At 37.2% G+C, this 22,497-nt stretch overlaps 1 protein-coding gene across 1 annotated transcript in view; it reads left to right on the forward strand.

Moving 5' to 3' along the window:
* Nucleotides 1-1,587: 1,587 nt before the first annotated feature.
* pax3b (paired box 3b) overlaps nucleotides 1,588-22,497 on the forward strand; it is a 103,399-nt gene continuing 82,489 nt past the window's right edge. The window contains exons 1-4 of the mRNA XM_063044915.1: nucleotides 1,588-1,675; nucleotides 2,485-2,717; nucleotides 4,197-4,326; nucleotides 4,873-5,007. Coding sequence (XP_062900985.1) covers nucleotides 1,588-1,675; nucleotides 2,485-2,717; nucleotides 4,197-4,326; nucleotides 4,873-5,007 — 586 coding nt within the window. The remainder of the gene's footprint in view (nucleotides 1,676-2,484; nucleotides 2,718-4,196; nucleotides 4,327-4,872; nucleotides 5,008-22,497) is intronic.

Consider the following 22,497-nt stretch of genomic DNA (forward strand, 5'->3'; position numbering starts at 1 on the left):
CCCTCACAAATGACTATCAAATACCACGTTTAAAAATACTCAGATTTTGTTGATGGATTTTGGTTACAGTAATCGGCTTTTGATTCGATCCCGAAAATGTAGGGATCATTCTTTTTCAGAAACGTGGGTTAATTCTGGCACAGGGCAGGATGATCACTGGAAATGGGATGATGCTGTTTAAGTGCTATTTTAAACAACTTAAAAGGGAGAATTAATATAATAGCGACTGAGTCCGTTTAATCTTTCTTTTTGTTACGTCACTGGATAATCATTCTGTTCTGGTATAAGAGAACAATTGTTGAGATTAAGAATCAGTAAGTGAAAGCGATGACTTTTTGCCAAAAGGAGGTTGTTTCTCTTTTGGAACCGCCTTTCAAACAAAGCCCAGTCTTAACTATCTCATCGTTTGATTGATTAAGGCTTTGAATGAAGTTCCGCGCCAGACTGACAGGGTTTTTTGAATAGCCACTTCCAAATAAAGCCCACTCGGATGGCTGTGCTTGAAGATCAGAGTGTAAAGGATGAGTTTACCGGCAGTTAGCAAGTTATAAATAGAGAACTCAGACAATGGTACCTTCTCTGAGGACAGACGGGCTTTACAACAGTCCTGGCGTCATATCCTGCTGTGGCGCTTCAGCTCCCAGCCAGACCATTTCTTTCTCTTTTTTTGGGTTCTTCCTTAATTCTTAATACCACATATATAAACCCCAGAGAATGCGAAGGCCTGACTCGACTGTATCATCACAGTGCTTTGACTTCACCTGAGAGGCATTTGTTTTTCAAAACTCTGGATGGACTATCCCTTATATTAATAACTCCAAACACTATTTTACTAGGGATTAGTTTTAGAGGGACAACCGCTAATTGTTGGTGAATTGTATTGCTTATATAATTCAGAGTGTTAAAGAATGTAGCACTGTTTTCAGAGATCGCCTTCTTTTGACTTCAGGCTTTTGACCTGCAGGCAATCTTCTGTGAAACAAGATGGTGCGTATGTTTAGATATATGATAGATAAGCCAGTGAAAGTTGTCGTGTGTTAGAGAGGCTTCAGGACGGATTTCTATTCCTGCCGCAGCCGCACGTTCGCTTTTTATTTAAAAAAATCATATTTCCAGTGATGGGAAAAGAAGATTGCAGGGATTGGCCAATCAAAGCACACGTTTCCATAGAGAAGAATCTCGCTTATTCGCCAATCAGAAGACAGGGGTCTCGATGGAGCCAGGGGTGGAAGAACTGATAAATTCTCCAGGTCACCGTCCCATCGACTCCTGGCTGTGACCACAACTCTTAGCCCCTGAATCATAGTTGTACCTGTCACACGTAACAGGGCATCGCACGAACCACCATCAGCACTACCTTCAGAAACTTCAGCAGAAACTCAGTCAACTTTCTTGAGATCGCCGGTGAAGTATTTGGGGGTGTCACGTCTGCTGAGAGCAACTGAAACTGCAGCTTAGCTGTCCTGAAGTCGACTGGTCTGAGTGGATTTACCTTAAAAGTGACCATTATTCTTATTGTTTAAAATATATATCTCTCCTCCTCCTTCGGCAACCCACTGAATATCTGGGACTGAACGTGTCCAAAAAATGAGCACGTTGGCTGGACCCGTCCCAAGAATGATGCGGCCAGCCCCGGGACAGAATTACTCTCGCAGCAGCGGTTTCCCACTGGAAGGTGAGCTCCACACGTTTTAGCTGATCGAGTGCCCTTTAGCTTCGTACTACGAGAGAAAAGCCGTTTAAGCGCGTCCACGGGGAATCTTCTGTGTGAGATAACGGCAATACATCACGAAACTTGCCAAATAATAGTTTGTTATGTGACTACAGCTGTACAGGCCTATTTAGTGAACTCATTTTAAAAGTTTCTATTATCTCATAAACGCACTTCTCCAAGTGTCATGTTCAGTATATCCAGTAAGTAATTCTAATATAATTGAGGAGTTCGTTGGTGTTTGACATGGACTGACCACGTTAGCGTTAAAAGGAGACAAACTGTGAAAACCAACAGGAATATGTCTGCTTCATTGGTTTCAGATATCCGAAGTTTGGCTGGTTTTAACAGTGTTACTCCTTGAGTATATAAAAAATTCAGTGTGATCAATACTTCCCTAACTTGTGATTTTATGGCATGCTGTAAATACGCTAAAATAATTTTTTACGTAACGGGGCGGAATAGTCTGTTTATACAAAACATAGATTCAAATTGTTTGGTATCATGGTTTTATTTGTGTTCATCGCAACACATCTGACCTATCGCTTCGAACTTTCATTTTACAATTTGAAATAATATTGTAAACGGACATCAGGGAATAGATTTTAAACTTCCAGTTCTGAAACACCGAACAGTTTCATTTCTACAAATGGACTCCGCACGATATATAAGCACTCCCTTTCACCAATCTGTTATAAGCGTTAATGAAATATTTCCACTTCTTTAAATTGCAAGATGTCTATTAACGCTACGTTTTTTTTTACTGTAAATAGTGTCAACGCCTTTAGGTCAAGGAAGAGTGAACCAGCTCGGAGGAGTTTTTATAAACGGTCGGCCTCTGCCAAATCATATCAGGCACAAGATAGTGGAAATGGCCCATCACGGCATTAGACCATGTGTCATTTCCCGGCAGCTGAGGGTCTCCCACGGGTGTGTCTCTAAAATTCTCTGCAGATACCAAGAGACGGGGTCCATCAGACCAGGGGCGACTGGGAGCAAACCGAGGGTAAGTGGGACCACTTCTTAAGTAAATTGATTTCTCTCTTACAACTTGGATGATGCATCTACAACGTCGTGAAAAGCATTGTTTCGGCTCCTCTCCAAAGTGAAAGGATGGCGCTACGATTATCCGTCCGCGTTTTACGAAGGTTCTTCGAATGCGGACAGTTAAATCGACCAAAACTACCTGAGGATTGTAGTACTTTACAATTTTTAAAACTGTGAATCAACATCCCCTTTTGCTGAATTTGTGCCATTTACATCTGCAGTTACGCATTCACGTACGGTACTCAGTTACGCCTGTCATAATCGAGGCACTGCAAATAATTTGATCTAATCGGCCACTTTTAAAATTGGCTGAACTTTTCCTAACATTTTAAATATGATACTTTGAAAACACGGCGTTTTATGGCAGTGTTTGTTTGGTTCCATGTATTCACAGTTCATTTAGAAGTTGCACAGATTTGATCAACTTAAGTTAGTACTTTAGTAAGACTTCCAAACGTCAAAAATAAAGCTTCTCACAGTAATGAAGGTACCTGTAACAAATGGATTTTCTTAGTAAGATAACGCATGGAGTAACATTTTTATATTGGATTCATAATTTTAATATTACAAAATATTTTCAGTTTGGGAACATGATTAAATAGGGTTCATTAAATCATAATAAACGATTCATTTTCCATATTCCTCTCATACTGTTATCTTATTGATATTATTTGCTTTGTACACGGCCAGAAACATATATTTACTTATGTTTTTTTTTGCTGTACAGTATTACATATTTAAAAAATATAAGGTGAAAGGGTATCTTGAACAATGTAAATGGATTTTAACAAAACTTCTCCATTGAGGTTTTTGGGTTTTAGATGAAACAGCAGCTTACTGTATGGCACCTATTCGGGATGGCCAATGCCATGTTTATAATGGAGAAAACACTATTCCTTGATTCGTAATTCAATCTTTAATGTCGGTGGTTTTGACACAGACAATTAAGCACGCAGGTTGTAATGGCCCGCAATTATCGTAATATAGGTCATTAAACACAGGAATTGTACTTTGGTTACCCCGCATTTTCAATAAACGTGACCGCAAAGTTCAAGTAGCGATTTGCAGTGAAGTTACCAATCAATAAAACGCTTTTTTGGTCCAATTTGACTTTCGTTCAAATTCCTCAAGTGAAGTTTCGATCGTGAACTATATCTGCGTGCCCGACGATTATGTTCAAATGAAGTGCTACATATTTCATGTGCAAAGTGTATTAAACATTGAATTTTGATTTGCATGGATTTTTTCCAAGATTCCGATATAGAACTGTTACTCAACTACTGCTGCGTTTGTGGTAATTAGAAATTGAGTACAAATTACTGCTGTATTTAATTTTCAAGTCGGAATGTCTCCGAAGTGGTTTAGTTTACCTGTCACAATGAAGCAAAGCTGTAAATAATATTTTGTCCTCTTTCTTGTCATAACATTTCCAATGAAGCAAATGGCAATACCAGATGTAGAAAAAAAGATCGAAGAATACAAGAAGGAGAATCCTGGAATGTTTAGCTGGGAAATCCGGGATAAGCTATTGAAAGACGGCATGTGTGATCGGAATACCATTCCCTCAGGTTGGTTGGTACAACATTTGAGATCTGTGCGATTTGAAGTAAATAACAATATAGTGATTAACATGCAAACTTAACTACTCTTATTTCCCATAAACATGAATATTTCTGCAAATGTAAATGACGTCCAGCTGCACAACAAATAATAAAGGAAACCGTACCTCATGTTAATAGATTAATTCAGCATTCCAAAAAGTTCCATTTATATGGTCCTTTAATTTATTATTATTCTTTAAAATGTCAGGAAACAATTCACCGTGCTAAAATTGAGCACAGTCAATGTCTTATGTAGCTTTTATGGAAGGGTGGCATTTGCCAGAATTCGGGCTTTTGGTGTGTCGTTGATCATGAATGTAAATGTTTCCCTTGAGAGAAATGTCCATTTGATTATTTTTGACGGATAAAATTAAAGTACAGGTATAATCGCTTTATCCCAAATTAAAAATAAATTATTAAACTTAATATTCTAAACTTCTGTTTCATGAATGGAATATTGCACAGGAACTTGAAACATTTTGTTCATCTTATTAAACATTTCCTCCAAACAAGTGAGTTCCATAAGCCGTATCCTGAGGAGTAAATTCGGGAAAAAAGAAGACGAAGAGGAAGATTGCGGAAGAAAAGACTATGAAGATGGCGATAAAAAAACCAAGCACAGTATTGACGGCATCCTGGCTGATAAGGGTAAGGATGGAATACATTAAATTGTACGTTTTCTGTGATTGAAATATGTTAATATTTCTGTCTATACTTTATTTAATTTATGCGAATTAAGGAATCAGTAAGATTGTATTATTTACATCATTTGGACAAAAATAAGCGTTTTGAACCAAAGTCTACTGTAACTGCGAATGGAAGTTCATTTATTCAACACTGGGGTAGAAAGAATCACGATGTTCCTCGGAGGTTTCAACAGGAATGGCCACGAACATATTTGCCGCCAGATGCACATGCCGAGGTGTTCTTAGCTTTGTTTTGCGGTTCTGGTATTTCCCGGAGTGAGGGAAAGTGGACGGAAGTATTGCTTTTGTCTCACCCTGTGAGTTTTATTGAGCTTGCTCAGGTGGTAAAGTTTACGCCAAAGTGTCAAAACAATTGAACAAACCTAGCAAAGGGCGGCGATATCAAAGTTCGAGATGCAATCAGAGCGAGACTTATCAGCACCACAACCTGTTGATAGTTTGCCGCTTCGTTGTGCGCGAAGATAAACTGATTTTATTTTCACCGTTTAACATCTGACTGCAATTTCATTGATTTTCAGATAATGCCGGCGGAGGAGTAGGCTTAATATTGTTGTACGGATTATTAGTGTAGACCGTTTTTTTATTGATTACAGAGCAATAGTGCCAAATAACACCACTTAAGTGTGTCAACTCCATCAGGAACAGCAACAGATTACGCCTGTTGGAGGACTTCACTTAGTTATCGCTAAATTCCTAATAAATGAAATGATGCCGCAATCAAGTAGAGATCGCAGATAATATATACAAACATGTAACTGTATGTCATTCAATACAATTATGCTATCAATAACTTCCTGTAATTTCGATTTTAGTGTCGATTTCAAAGGTCATACATTAGTGCTTTAAACTCTAATCGACGCTTGAGCTTGCAACATTTTAAAACAGGTGTTCACTTTGCAAATTTGTCTTCATTCGTAATCTTACTGTCAGTTTCCGAAGATGAAAAATAATGTTTCAGATAAACAAATAAGATCATGGTCGTAACGTTTAACACATTGTATACTTTAAAAATTAGACGCTATTAGTTTAGATGGTATTATTTTGAACAAACATCTACGCTGGTAGAATTTACTGAACAATGTGAAATGTAATTCAGAGTGAGGGGACAAATATAAAGCTTTGTAGATAAGAGCATACCAGGCTAATTTCAACATGGTGTTACATTAAAACTGAGCCAACATTGGCTAATTATGTTTCAAGGAGATCTGAAAATTGGAAGTGATTCGGTGCAGATGTGATTTGAATTGTCTCTAATTATATAATATTTGGAGTGCATTAATGGGGTACTAATAACGAGAAAGGAGATACTTGAAGAAAATTAAACTTTCTACGGATATTTACTGCAACTTCCACTCAATATGTCTCTGGTATGTAACGAAACGAAAACTAAACTTCTGATGCCACTTTCTAAGCATTTCAAATTGTAATCGGGGAAGTTCAGCGTGGTGAATTTTGCATATATACTAGATACTGCATATATAGTTAACAGGGCTCTCAACTTGTCAATTGAAGTTTGAATTTCACGGAATTTCAGTGAAATATCACTTAATACTTTCCCCACATGTACCCTTAGCATTTCACAGAATTTTACTGACTAATTGAAAAGTAAAACGGAGCATATTGGAAATAAGGAGTAGGCATTATGTTTAAAATTCGACAGACTGCTTTTATTTTTGGGACTTAGAAGGTGAGTCTATTTAACCCTTTGAGATTTAAGTACTCTTATCATTTTTGTATAATTGCACCTATCTGCGTTTCTGGATATTCTCTCCCCCACCCCGCAAACACACGAAATCAATTTTCTTTTATGTCTGGTTCTTAGAAACTATGAAATGTTCCGTTCTTTTAAGGTTCGCTCAAGTATTTCGGGCACGTTTACACAGGAACAAATTATTTATTTAAAACATGACTGCTTTGTTGGAAATTCACAACCATTCCTGTTAAGGAAATGCAGTAAATAAACTGAGCCTGGTCAAGCTGTACTGAACCTGCGAAGATAAATGACAAATCTCATGGCTAACTGGGGGAGGGGGTCTGGAACCAGCACGTTCATAGGCACTTCCTAGGATCGAAGACTTGCATAAACTCCATTTCCGTAAGTTCTAGAGTTGATGGTGCGGGAGGCGTGGAAGGAAACGCGAAGTGCAGCGGGCGTTGGATATTGAGGGAAAATAAAACTGCCTCAGATGCGCAGAATTAGAAATCAGGCGGCATCTTTGGCAGTAGACACAGAGTTAACGTTCCAGGCACCGGATCTTCCAAATGAACGGTGTCTCTGTTTTCTTTTCTCAAATGATGCCTGCTTGTTGAGTGTTTCCACAATCTTTCTTTATTGTGGGTATTTTGAAAGATCGCCTCGCTTCCTCCGCCATTTATCCCAGGCTTCTGCCTAGGTTACATGGACTGGTAGGTCTGGGTGCCATTGGGAACGCTTGTCCACTCTGAATTCCCAGTAAATGGAAGCCTTTCAGAACATCCTTGGATCTGACGCTGTGGCGTGTGGTGGGGAGTCTGGTCGTAGTGGGGGGGGGGGGGCGGATGCGGACACGGCCTGACTGTTGGAGCCAGTTTTATAGACATTGAAGGTAGACCAGTGCAGCACAAAAAGAGAACTTCGGCCCGCCTTGGCGGCGCTCACCACGATGCCAAACTGATCTAATCCCATCTGGCTGCACATGGTCGGTATCTCTCTGTTCCCTTCCTGTTCACGTGTCCATTTGCCTCTTTAACATTGATTTGTACCTGGCTCTACCACCTACGCTGTGTAAAAACAAAGTGGCTTAGTGCATCTTTAAACCTTCCCTCTCTCACCATAAATATACCTTTAGCAATCTTACTTTTCAACGGGGGGAGGGGGAGGGTGGTTGTTGAAGGGGAGTCGTCGACGATTTGCCCTTTCTAATTCTCTCATTATCTTGCATATCTCCGCCCGGTCACCCTTTTTAGCCCCCGACGCTCCAACGAAAACAATCCCAAGTCTTTTTCACCCTCTCCTTAGATCTAATAGACCTGACACATGCAAGATCCTGGTAAACCATATCCGCTCCCTCTCCAAAGCGCCGTTCCTGTAGCGTGGAGACTAGAACTGTACGGATACTCCCAAGTGCCGCAGAAGTAAAGTTTTATACAGTTGCAAGAATTTAAATAGAATCCTGACTAACCCCAAAAATATCACCAGTTATATTTCCGACCATACTTTGATAAGAAACAAAGCGTCGTCAGTTACATAGTGCTAAGATTTATCCAGAAAACACATTTCCCCCTATCCACGCAGTTTTTGGCCATATACTGTACATGTGCAATTTAGAAATGTTTATTTCTTGATTTTGTTTGTGCGAAATCGCGTTAGAATCGTGGCTGTGAAAGATTGGCCCAATGTCCATGGAACAAGTAAGGAGCTATCTATAGGCAACCGTGAAGCTGTGACCTGATTCATGGAGTGCGATAGTTCGTTTTTAGTCGGAACTATTTATTGATCTGATTGATATGCCATAATCAACGTTTGAATTACCCTGGATGTGTATTTTACGAGCTTCTCTATGGATCATAATAACAATGAAAAGGTATGGCCGTGCCTCCTTTTAACTTGTTGGCATTGTTGAGATTTCATTTCCTTTTTTTCTCCGCTAACAAAGTACCTTTTCGCAAAGACATGATTTGTTAATCAAAACATCGAATCTATATAAAAAAAGACTGGAAACTCTCGGTGTGAGTGGATAAATTTAAGTCCTTTTTAGCATTAGCCTTGCGCACAAGCTTTGACACAAAGTGTCGCTTGTTGAAGGAGTCCATAGACCTGCACGGAATTCGCTGCAAATAGGATCTTGAGTAGACAAAAACGACCAAATGAGCTGGTCAAACATTTGTACAACTTTTCCAGCTATACAAAGAGGTCCCTGAATACACAATCCACACTTGGAGATGAACTTGGAAAACAAAGAAGCGTGAGTCCATTGAAAGTTACACTTTAGGCTTGGAAGGACAAAGCCTATGCCAGTGACAGCTTGGTCGCAACAAAAGAAGGCAACCTTTTTGTAATTCAGGGAGAAAAAAGAACAGAAACCATCCAAACAAAAGGCTGAGAAAAGACATTTGGGCTTGCAATGAGGAATGAATTATTCAGTGATCGCCGGTAGCAGCCAGTCCTTGGAGTTTTATGGACTCTGCTTCCACCGTGGAAAACTAGCCATTTTCACCAACAAAATGTTTCTTTTGCCATCTTTTTAGACGTAAGATGCCGACTGTCATTCAAAAGCAAAATACAATTGGCAGAGTCCGATTGAGCAAAGTCTTTGATTTAGGGTCTCGCATTAGATTGGAAGAAGCGGAGAGAAAACGGCTAAGAATGTCCTAGCAGTTAATAGATTAAAATTTAGCCTTTGCAAATTAATTTTCCAAAAGATTGTGACTCAAGACTTGTAAGAGCTTAGTGTTTTCATTCTAGGATCTCCTCGTTATTTTGGCATCATTAGTCTAAGGGGAAATCAGTTATTAGAGAGGAAAATGTCCTTTACGTTCTAATCTTTTCAACAAACAATTTATGTTGTAATTAACTTAGGTTCACAGGTAAACAATCAATTCAAGCCACTGGAGATTTTTTCCCCCTGTCTCAAAGGCCTGGTAACATTACAGAACTAGTTATAACACGGTGGTACAAGGCATTCGACCGTGGAGTGTGCAACTTGTAACTTCCAAGTAGTTTGAAGAGGCCTCTGTTTGCACTTAATAGCAAATTCTTTGCAAGCACAGCTGACAAACTCAGGGGATCAGAAGAAAAGAAAATTGTAATTTACTAAAAGGACCTTAAAAGTTTACAAAGCTTGCAAAGTCAGGGAACTTTTCGGAATAACTAACTTTCAGTGAACTTTCTAATCTCGAACGTGATAGTCTTGCCATTTTGAAAAATAAGCCACATAAAATAATGCATCATTGAAGTTTTTATGGTGAACTGTCGGCTACTTAAGAATCATTAGAGCACAACATTCTTGCTAAGTTCGCCTCGTGGTTAATTCTCCCTGTTAGCCATTTTCTCTTACATATAAACGGGTCGCTATAAGTGTTTCTGCCGGGGCTATATTTAATGATTTAGTAGTGTATTTAAGTGACTGAGGTTGCCCGATCTTCGCTGAATGGGACACTGTTTTCGCGCAGCTTCAGGCGTGATCAAGCTCGATTTATCAGCAATCACGCGCAGGTCCAAAATTCAATCAGAACCCGGACCGAAGCCTCTTAAAGCTGATTAAATCGAGCCCTTTATTTCTTCTCACTTTCATCTCTCCCTGACCCGCCCCCAATTCGCCCGGGGCGCAAATTCGTGAAATTTCTGTCCTTTTTTTTTCTCGCAGGGACCGCTGTTCGAAGCAACGAACAAGTAAAGCTGCGAGAGGGGAACGAGATGAAATAGTTTTGCGGAATAAAGTTTTGAACGAGCCAATGCATTTTTGGTTCATGTAGTAATAGAATTCCTGACAGCTAATAACTGTACTGGAGACACGCGACTGCCGGAGCCCATCTTAATATTTAGATGTAAGATTACAAGAAACAGTTGTGTTCATTCACTTGGGTGTGCACGCGGTGACAAAGTGGCAACAGTAAGGATGAATGAGAGAAAGTCAACAGACAGCAAGCACGATGCTATTAGATAAGACTCCTTTCACCTCTTGCAAAATATATACGGAATGACGGGCAAACCAAGTGTTAGGAATTAGAAGACTGAAAACTGACGAGGAGCTTTCTTGTGTTGAGCGAGCAGATGGACGAGAACGGGAGCATCGTGATGATCATCCCAATATATATAATGACCCCTCATGATGACTCCTTTAGTACAACACGAGCCAACTTTATGTTTCGGTCTACAACTGCTTTGAGAAGATAATATAGATGAGATTGCAGTAAAATTAATTATCTCATTGATTCATCTCTTAGCCGTACATAAGTCTACCTTGTATATGCAATTTGCTAAAAAAAATACTTTAAATTAGCATATATTTCGTGAAAGCAGATCTGAAAAGCTTTTTACGATTCCTCGGGCAGTTTTCCCTCTGGCCAATCACACTTAACATTTTCTTACACAAATAAAATAAACGAATTATATCTGTATCGGTAAGATAACAATTATAAACAAAAACAGTGGCCGCAGTAGGTTTCACGCAGTTGTGTACCACCAGATGTACCCCGCTGTCTGCAATTGTACAGGCTATATTGGCGTCTCAGGCTGAAATTCAATTTGTAAGCATGAAACCATAGATCTTTTTTTCCTCTCAGAAATGAAAAGCCCTTTGTGGTTATCACGATCTTACGGTCTTATGCCCGTAATATTTTTAAAGTGTACTGTCCAAGCAGTTCAATTGCATTAGGAGGCCAAAGTCTTTCCGAGAGATGTTTCAGTTCACTTGCAGGACTAACAGCGTGCTGCACGGTTCCATGTGCTGTTCTCCAATAAGATGATTGGAATCCTTCCTGGAGCATGACGTTCACTTGTGCTGTTTCCTTGGTACTTGGTCTATTTGGTTCGTGGAATCCCCGAGGAAATTGATCGACAGCCTCACACCAGATAAGCTGGTCATTTCTCTTTGTCCCCGGCAAGGTAGCTGCTGTGCTTTGCCTAGATAGCAACAAATGTAATAGGCGTAACATAAAGGCATGCTTGTTTTCTGACCAGGAGTGAAATAATTTTAACCAATTGACGTGCAGGCAAGAGCTTTTATGGAACTTTTGGAAAGTTTTGGGAAAGGAAGGTAGCAATGCACATTGTAACTCTAGAGCTATGGAAAATAAACACAAGACGGGATACAATCCAACTAATGTACCCAGTTTAATAATTACTGACAATTTATTTGATATAATCAACTTATTACTAAACCATACAGACCAAATAGTTCCTGGCTTAATTAGGGGTTTTTGTGCCAAGATTTAGCCAGTTGTTCATCTGGACTGGATGGGTCTGCACACAAAATGTTGGCTGTACCTTTCCCTCCACAGAGACTGCCTGACATCCTGAGTTCCTCCAGCAGTTTGTTCTAGATTTCAGCATGGACAGCCTCCAATGTCTGCTATTGAATGGTTTGCTATGACCAACTGTTTAGGTTCGGGCAAGACAATTGTCAATATAGATGAGGTGTAATTCGGAATTTGAACTCAGAAAGTTAACCTGTTCAAGATGAGGAAAGATTGAAGGAACAATATTTGTAAATGCACTGTTCTTAGGCATACTAGATTAAGCACATTGAGATATTTCTCCTCTGGGCTTTAGAAATAGACTCAATTGTATTTTGCCAATATTCTGAGATGAACATTTTCATATTTGTTGGTGCTGATATTTTCATATCTTCTGATAGGAGGATATGAAAAATTCTGAAATTCTGGTGCCAAAGGAAACCTGTGGTAATTGTTTTATTGTTCACATTAAATAAGATGGAACCTGGTGTTGATTCTGCAGTGAAGTGAAATTGGTCAGATAGGCCTGTCTAATTACCAGCGTGAAATTTCACCCCTCCAGAGGTAGATTTCATGCTCCCATCACTCACAAGACACTGCAATGCAATGCCACATGGTGATGGCATCAGCCTCTGTGTGCCAGTAGGCATTTGATTGCTAGGCTGTATTAGTGAAGCTTTGTATGATAGAATCAATAGTCAGATTAATTAGTTTGTAGGTCTTGTAATTTGAATGTAAAAGTTATAACTGACACAGCTTATGTTCCGTTGTTTCTTTTGTAAAAAAAAAGCATGAGGTTTAATCGTATAATCTGTTACAATATAGACCATCTCTTTCCTTTTACATTTTTCTCTAGATATTTACTTCTTGCTAAATTAGTACAAAATAAGGATTACAAAATGAATATTGCTTTTTCCTGCAACAAAAATGTGAGATATTATTTTAATTTCATAAATATTAAGCACAACGAAATAGATAACAACACAGAAATTACTGGAAAATTCTGCCTCAGGTCCAAAAGAATTGGTCTACTTCACCTGTAGTAAGCATATCAACAAGTGCTGACCTACAGTAAAAATAACAGTACAATAAAAATAAACTTTTAATCTAAATAAATCTACAAAATAGATCTAAAGTATACAAAATGACATTCAAATCAGGGAACACAATTTCATAGAAATGATTTTATAGGTTATAACTCAGTGTTATAACTTATTTTAAGGACCAGAGGAGATACTTTTGCAATTTAATTTTGCATTACTGTCTGATAAACCTTTGATCATAATTGAATCACTAATTTCTCGCACATCATATCAAAAACAAATAAGTTCACTGGCAATTATTCTAAAGAAAACATAGCTGCTCCATCAATGCACACATGTCTAAGAGAATTTCTATTTGAATAAATACGATAATTCCACTCTGCGGAGTGGTTCAAATCACTTAAAAACAATTGTGCCAGTTTTAATGTGATGAATTAAAATAAATCAACTAGCTTTGATTACAAACAAAACATGCTTCTAATAGATAAATTTCTATTTTTATGATATGTTTTGGCTGGCAATGTGGGCATCCAATTAATACCAGAAGTTATCCCCAAACAAAAATTCATGTTAGATGAAGTAGCAAATTATAATACAAGCTAAGGTGTCACCTGAGACAACTACTTAGGATATAAATAAACCGAGCAACCAATTATGGCATGAAAGTCTTGTATCTTGTGTTCAGTGTACCTAGAACACATGGTATCATTTTGATCAACTGAGTTCATAGAATAACATTGACTTCTTTGTCAAACAGTACATTTTTTTTGAAATCTGTATGAATTGCAGCAAGTTGAATTAAAATGTTATGTTTGGCCACTGCTCATATCCCCTGAGATATTTTGTGAAGCAGGATTTGCTGATGATGGCTGTGGCCGTGCCGTTACTACATGCTGAACAGGCAGGAAAGGCTCCTCACAAATGAATTCATTGGAGTTTTATGTCCCTTTTTGCCCTACAGCTGTTTTACAACCTGGAATTAAAATCTGTAAAGAAACTTTTCAGTTGCCTTGGCCAAATATTGATCAAGTGCTTGTTTGTTGGTGCTGATGCTATTGTTGTGTGAAGAGGGGCCAGTAGCTCCGCCCCTTGTTGCTGAACTTTATTGTCATTGCCTTTTAACAACAGGGATCAAAGCTCTATGCTTTTTGCTTACAGCAGTTAAAGGGAGGGTATCTTTATTGTATCTAATGTAGGATATTTAAATAGAAAACTTCATTAACATAGGTTTTTTAGCTTAATCATTAACAATTAGAGATCTCTGTGCACATTAATGATATAGTTGTATACAAATGTGAAAACTAATTATACAGTTTGCTAATCTAATTGTTTCATTTATAATGAATATTTTATCCTAAATATTTGGTTACAGTGCTATTAAGTTGTAGTTGTAGATTAATTCAGAAGCTTATGTAAAATTTTATATAATTGCGATTAATTTTAAAGAAAAAATAGTCATTTAAAGTAAACTTTTCATCAGAACTAATTTTCATCGAAGTAATTGTGGTCCAAATTGTTTGTATAAATCCCATCTGTGGGATACTCACTCTCGCTTTCATTTTTTTAAAACCTTCTACCTAAAATCAACACCAGATTTGGAAAATTGCTAAGAAGCCTTTCACGGCCATGCACTTAAACCATTCCTGAACTATCTTTGAACCAAGGGGGAAAAAAAAATCAGAAAATAATTATAATGGAGTAAGGAGCCTTTTCAGCTTCAATTATTCTCATCATCCCCCTTGTAAAATGATATGGTAAGAGAGTATAGGGAACTAAAGATCAATGCTCTTAACGACACTGTACACTAATAACAAGTTAGGTGTATTTTTGGGATAAATCATCAATTTAACCTAAAGGTGGATTTGTGTGTTCTAGTTTGAATAATTTCACACTATAGCTGATGAGTTCATTAAGACTTTTCGAAGCTAATCTGTTTGATTATATTTTACTTTATTTGGTGAAGTCACTATCAATCATTCTGTAAATTCACATCAAGATTGTGCAACAATCTCCCAATTAAGCAGATACAAAAGGCAATCAATTTAGATCAAAGTAAACAATATTCAACTTTGCTACAAGTTACTGCATACCTTTGTTATTTTCTCATGGAATTTAATTTATCTGATTTCATTTGTGACAAGTAATACTGCTGCTACAATCGCTCAACTTTTTTGTACAGTATTGGGTTGCCAATTTAGTTTCCAAGTGCCGATGCCTCCACAATGCTGTCTGTGGCCTGATGTTATAAAACTGCATAAACAAAAGTTGTACATGTTAGTTTTTGAAACTCCATGATAACTGTGAGTGTTACCATTGCATTATGTAGAGGATTTCTGCAATATATGTGCTGTAAAACTTCAACACCTTTGGTTGATTTTCAAAACTATGTTGGTCAACCATATTTGAGGGAAAAGATCTGCAATAGCTTTTGTTGATTTGAAGTTAGAGGAAAATAAGAGTTAAGCCAAGTTCATTGTCATTTAACTATAAACATGTATACCATCAAACAATATAACGTTTCTCTGAGCCAGGATGTAAAGCAGAGTAACACACATAACACACATAAAGCACAAAATAATTTATGAAAGTAAGGATAAATCTACGGATGAATTACACGTAAATAAACAATGTAAAGTGCGTAAATTAAATACCGTAAGGTACAGAACAGATTAACTGGTGACACTTCAATTGTGACGTGGCAGGGAGTTCAGAATTCTAATGGCCTGAGGGAAGAAACTGTTTCCCATCATGAGTGTCCTTGTTTTTATGCATCGGAGTCTCCCACCTGATGGTACAAAGTCAGAGGGTGTTGGATGGATGGGTGGGATCCTTGATATTACAAAGTGCCCTGCATATGCAGCGTTCTTGGTAAATGCCCTCAATGTATGTATATTTAATTATCCAAAAGCTGAGTATTTACAAACTGTTCAGATTTGATGTTTTTCTTGTAAAGAAAACCTGCTTCACTGCATGGCCTTGAGTTCTGCAGTCAAATGATATTTTTTTGTATCATCATGTCATGTCGAATGGTGTTTGCTGAGATTTGACATTCATGTAGACTTAGGCAGCCATGATGAATTGCATGCATCCTGCTCTATTTTTTTTCCATAAATGTTTCCTTTTGTCTTTTATCAAATTATTCTGGCGAGATATATACTACAAAGCTCAGAAATAAAAATATTTTAAACCAAAATAACTTGCAAATATTATTTCATAAAGACAGTTGAAAAAGTATTAGCAGATGTTCAGGAGTGCTGAGGTTAACTAAGATGGTTACAATGAGAATACTATGTATATGCTATAGGATATGTTTTATGGACTGTATCATCTGGCAAATGGTACACTTCTTTCCAGAGCAGGGAGATAGCTTCCATTACCGTGAGTTGGATGATGCAACATTATCGCTGGCTGCCATTTTATGTTGTTTGTGACACTTGATATAAAATATGTTTTTCATGTTCATGTCAACGTCAAACAGCATAATAATCTGATTTGTGAGCAATTGGTCTATAGCCTTTATTTCTATAATTTATATAATTAATTACAACTGAGCAGAATACTGTAGGGCTTAACCATAGAAAATATAAAATGTACAATCATATAGTGTGTTTGGAGTGATATGTCAGGCCAAATTGTTTGTAGAATAATCATACTTGGAGCAAGATTTTAAACTTTGAAAGAGAGGTACCTTTGATTTTCAGTGATTTATATGATAATTGAGTGATAATACCCTGGTTCAAATCAATTTAATTTGGAGATGGATGCACTGGGGAATGGTTTGCAGGTGCTGATTAAGTAACTGCAGAAGACAGAGGCACTTGCGAGTGTAACAGTAGGTGCTATTGAAGAATGAACTGGATGGAAGTAGTGCTTCAAGTAAGTACCAAGTGGATGGTGCTTTTGCTTGACGGAGACACTAATGTGAAGCCTCAGCTGGAATCCTGGCTATTCCTGGCAAAATTCAGATTAGTAAATGGGATTAACTGTTCCCAATGGAAGAGGAGAACCAACACTTTTGCCCAATTTGTTACTGGGGGCAGGGTATTACGAGCATTTTTGAAGTGGAGAATGTACAAGAAATCAACACGGAAGTGTTAAAACATACATAAGTGGTTTGAATTGGGTACAGCAGAACATTTAAGACTAAATTAAATTTCAGGAATATCCATGTACTCTTAATAGGTTCACCTGTTACTTTACTGAAGGTTTTTATCTATTTGGAATTAACTGTTATGTTAAAATGGATGAACCTAAGGGAATTTAATACAATCATTTTGAATTTCTCTATCTTGCAATTCTACAAGTTTGATGTTGTTTACGTTGTTGCTGCCACATTTTTTTTCCATTATTAATGAGCTTATTGAAATTTTCTCTTTAAATTCTTATCTAAGTCCCTCACGTAAATGTGACACAATGTTCAGAAGGCACACTTTATTTAGGGTGGTGCCTCTATTTAATCATTTCAAGGATGCACGCTACAGTGGCCTTCAGGCTGTCTGCCTTCTCAGAAAAGCATCTCTTCCGATTATTCAAGTTGAAGTCAAGGATATATTAATAGGAGTGGGTGTGGTGGACGAAAGACCAGACTTCTATCAGATTACATCTTTTAATACTGATACCAATCCCCATGGCCTTTAGTTTATTTGTTTTTGTTTATAATATTAAGCCCCAGAATTGTTTCTGTTTATTGAAAATAAAAACAAATTTAAGTGACCCAAGAATTGTGGTAAAGAAGCATATATTTTGATGGTGCATTTTTTTTGTTTTGGGGAAGTATCCCCTATCTTCTGGAATATTTCATTTCAAGAACCAGAATGACGTTGAACTGTTTAAAGTGGCAGATTTCCCCAGCTCAGAAATATCCTATACTGTGTTTTCTTTATGAGTCATCTTGCACATAAGTGTGCAAAAAAGCCTTAGGACTTAATAAGTGCTGGCACAACCCTAGAAATTCCATGAATGAACGAGATAGTACTCTAAGTGGAAGGAAGAATTTTAGAGCATGCTTTTGTGTGCAGAAAGCTTTCCATTATATTTAGTCCCTGGGGTAGGTGGTGTGGAGATGGTGGGGATGGTTGTGCAGTTGCTGGAGAGCATGGGACAGTGAGTGGATGGGATACAGTGTCTCACAGTGCAGTGGAGATTAGTAGAAGATGATTCAATCCAAGTGAAGTTTTTTGAATTTCTTACTAACTTGCTTGAATTAGCAAAGACCTAAAAAACAGAGCTCCATCCTCTTAAGTAGAGTGGCACTACATGATTTAAAAGAAGGGAAATAAAATAATTAGTAGTCAGTGAATTATGAATTTAAAATTATAAAATCATATATAATTTTTTCAGCAACATTCACATTCTGAATCCAAATCATATGAGTGTCTCAATTTGTTTTCCAAGTTATTAAACACTCATATTTTCAGGATGTATGTAACTACGATGTTTCTCCTTTCTTTCATTGGCTCTATTCTAATATACTCTCGCTGAGCAGCTGCCGTTAGTTGGCATCTGCAAAACCCACACCATGATCATCAGGCATTACAAGTCCAGTGTTCACCAAACTGTCAATGCCTGTTGTGATTAGCAAAATGGAATGAAATGTGTTTTATTCCAACAAGAAGAAAACTCTCAAACAAAAAACAGCCATAGCCTCATGGCCCTTGTTTAGAACCACATCGAAAGGAGGGCACTACAAAATATCACAGTTGCTGTAAAAATACACGGAGAAAAAAATCTTTTTCTTTACTACTAAGCCTTTCATACAATATTATGTCTTCAATATCCCATTGGTGTTTACTTAATTTGGAAATGGGTATCATAACGGTAACAATACCATCCCTCATAGATCGGGGATTGTGCTTACAGATTGAACATAAATGCACTTCAGAAATACAAACACTGAAAAGGATAAAATATTTCTCAAAGGGAAATCTGGAAAGGGTAATTGAATAAGCTTGGATCTCTGAAATATGTCATGGTGAGTGCAGTCAACATGTCATAATTAGTTTCACTGAAGACCATTCCAACAATCTGCTTCTATTCTTCCTGCATCATTGTTCGCAGCTAGGCAAATAGCCAGAGGACAAAAGGAATCAAGTTCTGACAAAACATGAAAGAGTAAAAAGATTTAACTGCTTTTATCAAAGAAACTGAGAAGAACTTTGTGTAAATAAAGTGAATAACTTGCCATCAATATTTCAGCAATTGCTTTTCTCAATGTCTGCTGTTGACAGATAAAAAAAGGTGGTAGTTGAAAGTTTTTTGCAATACTTTTCAAGATTTTTTTTAAAAAAGGGATCAATAAGCACATCAGTGCAAACAATGAAGAGACTTTAACTTATCAGATCATAGGATGTAAGGCTGTATTTCAGTGATTCTGTAACATTGACTGCATTGAAACGCTGGGTGCTTGACTGAGGTAACATACTGTTAATGTTTCCAAGTCAAAATATCTGTGATAGAGATCAGAAATGAAAAGTAATTTTTATCATAAGAAATAAATTTGCTTTCTGAAAATTATGATTTAATATTAAGAGAAATAAATTTCCAAAATACCAAGTGACAATGAATTGATAAAATTGAAAGGAGTTGGGAAAACTTTAACTCAAATGTCTTTGAAGTTTGCAATTTAAAGTGCAACATTACAATTTTATTGATACAACAGTAACGTTGAGTGAATTCTGGTTATATCAAGAATTATGATTACATTTGAATACAAAGACTCAAAGCTGGATAGAGTGATTATGTTTGTTAAAATAACATATTAATTAAAATAAGATACTGAACTGAGGAACAGCTAATTTAAGCTATTCCTTTGTTTTGCTGTATGTCATAGTAGTAGAAAGTTGTTGTCCTATTGTGGCTTGAACTGACTACCACTATTTTGTAGTATATTTGTTGGTTTTCTCTTGTTTGTTTACAGTACAAATTACCATTAGAGCAAAGCTTCTTCAACTCTTTCTGCTTCCCCCTTCATGAGGCCTTCAGCATGGTGACCATCCAAGCATAAAAACATGCTTATCTGCAAATGAATGGCAGTTCTATGCTTCATTAAAGCTTCTTTCTCTTTTGGCACTCACATTGTGACCCTTTTGATATTAATTCAAAGGCCAATTAATGAATGCGGGTTGTCTTTGAAGTGAGGTATTCAGGGCAGGCAATAGGATGAACCTGAGGCTCCAATGGACTATATTCATTCAGTAGCCCTTCAGAAGGGGTACATCCAGTTCAGAGAGTTTTGTTTCAGCTTGTGGTTAATGTAGCGCAGCTGATTCTGTGTTTGTTAATTGCATTATATAGCATCGAGTACTAGCAGGGCCACTCATAGCCCATTGCGCCTAAAGTTTATTTTAATGTTTCCACTCACTTTGGCTGAGAGTTCTGATGTGGCTTATTATTGTTTTGTAATTTATTGCACCAAATTAATCGATTGTACCCAATTGCATTAAGTGTTGGGAGTTGCTGAATTGGTGCTGCACAGAGTTGACGAAGAGCTAATTTGGCTGCACTCTCTTAACTATATGCACTGAATTGGGATTCACTCTACTGTGACCAAATCCTTCATAAGGCAGTTTGAATTGACTAAAAGAAAATGGACAAGAGAAGGTCAAGGAGAAAGGGCTAAAGAAGCACTCTATTTGTTAGAAGTATTAGCCAAGCAAAACTCCAGATAGCAACAATATGACCACAGTTAATAGACAAGCCAGACAGAGGCATGTCAATCACTAATCTTGGAAAGCAATAGACTGTAGCCCACTGTTTTATCCAATTAGCTTGGTAAACTCAGCACCTGTGATGATAATGTGTTCATTCCAGATTGCTGAGTTTGTTAATTAATTATAGAGATAATATGCAGCTAGGCTTTCTATGACTTAGTACAACATAGAAATATATCTCCCCCCCATCACTGAGTTTTCACATTTAAGCATATGAGCAAAGGAACTGCTCAATCAACTTTGAAAAGAATAGAAGTTTTACGCCCAACAAAGTAACTGATGTTTTATAAATTCTAATCTAATTTATTTAAAAATATGAAAGAGGCATGGGTCCATTTTGTGTCACTGATAATTTATGTATTATTAATGTAACTGGGCTAGCACTGTCAGGTTAGTGGCTTTATAGCACCTGCTCAGTAGCATTATCTGCTGGGAGTAAAATACTCCGTAAAGGACTGCCTTGGATCCAGCCAGCCATTGCAATTTCCTTGGTAACTACACAATAAAATTACATCTATTTGCATAGAAATGCATACTCAGACATTTTTATGTATGCTTAGTTAATAGTTGTGCTGGTACTTTCACCAAAACTGGTTTTGAATAGTCATGTAACCAGGTAGCCTATTAACCATATTAGTTTGGTTTGGTAACTTGGATCTTCTTCAGCTTTAAACAAATGAATGTTTAATTACTAGACATAATCTTATGATCATGCTCAAGGAAAGATAAGAAAAACATTTGTAATACTGAAATGATCAGTATGTCAAAATGTTTTCCTCAGAGCAAATGTACAGCACAAGTAGTTCAAGAATAATAATTTGTATGTTCACATCATGAGCTAGCATATTTAACTGGGAAAACAATGTTTGGATTTTATGGTGGCTTAGGATGTGCCTTGATATTATACTCCATTATAGAGGTATTAATGACGTTTGGAACTTTTTAACTATTTCAATATTGAAGGATATGGATTGTTCTGATCTGGGTTAGCTTAAGATAACCAACATACCCCAATTAAGATTGGTTGGATGAATGGAAGAGGTTTATCACTGCTGAGAATTGGCCTGTTTTAAGTACAATATACAGAGTGTGTTGACCTCACTAGCATACTAAATAAAACAAGATATTTATGGCATTTCTCTCAGTTACTTAGAAATAGAACCAGTGACTTCTTTAAAATGCAGGTTTTATTGTTGTCAGTGTGTCTGTAAATACTTCAAAGAGGCATCCAAAAGTTGCTAGGTCTTTGCAATTAATCATAGTTAATAATGTAAAGCATCAATTTATCTCCAGCATTTCATGTACATCTTCACTGTTTGCTTAGATATGTTTCAAAAGATCCCAAAAGATGTCGTGTTGGTTCAACATCCAAGAAAAATAGTATGCCTTGAGCACCAAAGTTCTTATTTTGATCAGATCACATTTTAAAATTTAGTTTAGATTGTAATGGGTGATCATTTAGTCGAATGTGCAGTATTACAACAGGACAGTATTGATCAGATCCTGATCCCTGGTGATTGATGTATATGTTGATTCCCATATCAACTTATACAAAGAATCCCAATGATTGTGCCATATCCTTTCCCCCCATTACTGAAATATGGATATTGGATTAACCACGTAGAGTTGTAGTAGTGCTTTACCATAAACTTTGAATCCAAATGCCTGAATGAACTCTTTGTTTATAGTTGGCAATTGCTGACCTGTTCAAATATAAAAGAAAAGAAGCACTGACTGAGTCAC

This window comes from Mobula hypostoma, chromosome 4 (assembly GCF_963921235.1).
Source record: "Mobula hypostoma chromosome 4, sMobHyp1.1, whole genome shotgun sequence".
Lineage (NCBI taxonomy): Eukaryota > Metazoa > Chordata > Chondrichthyes > Myliobatiformes > Myliobatidae > Mobula > Mobula hypostoma.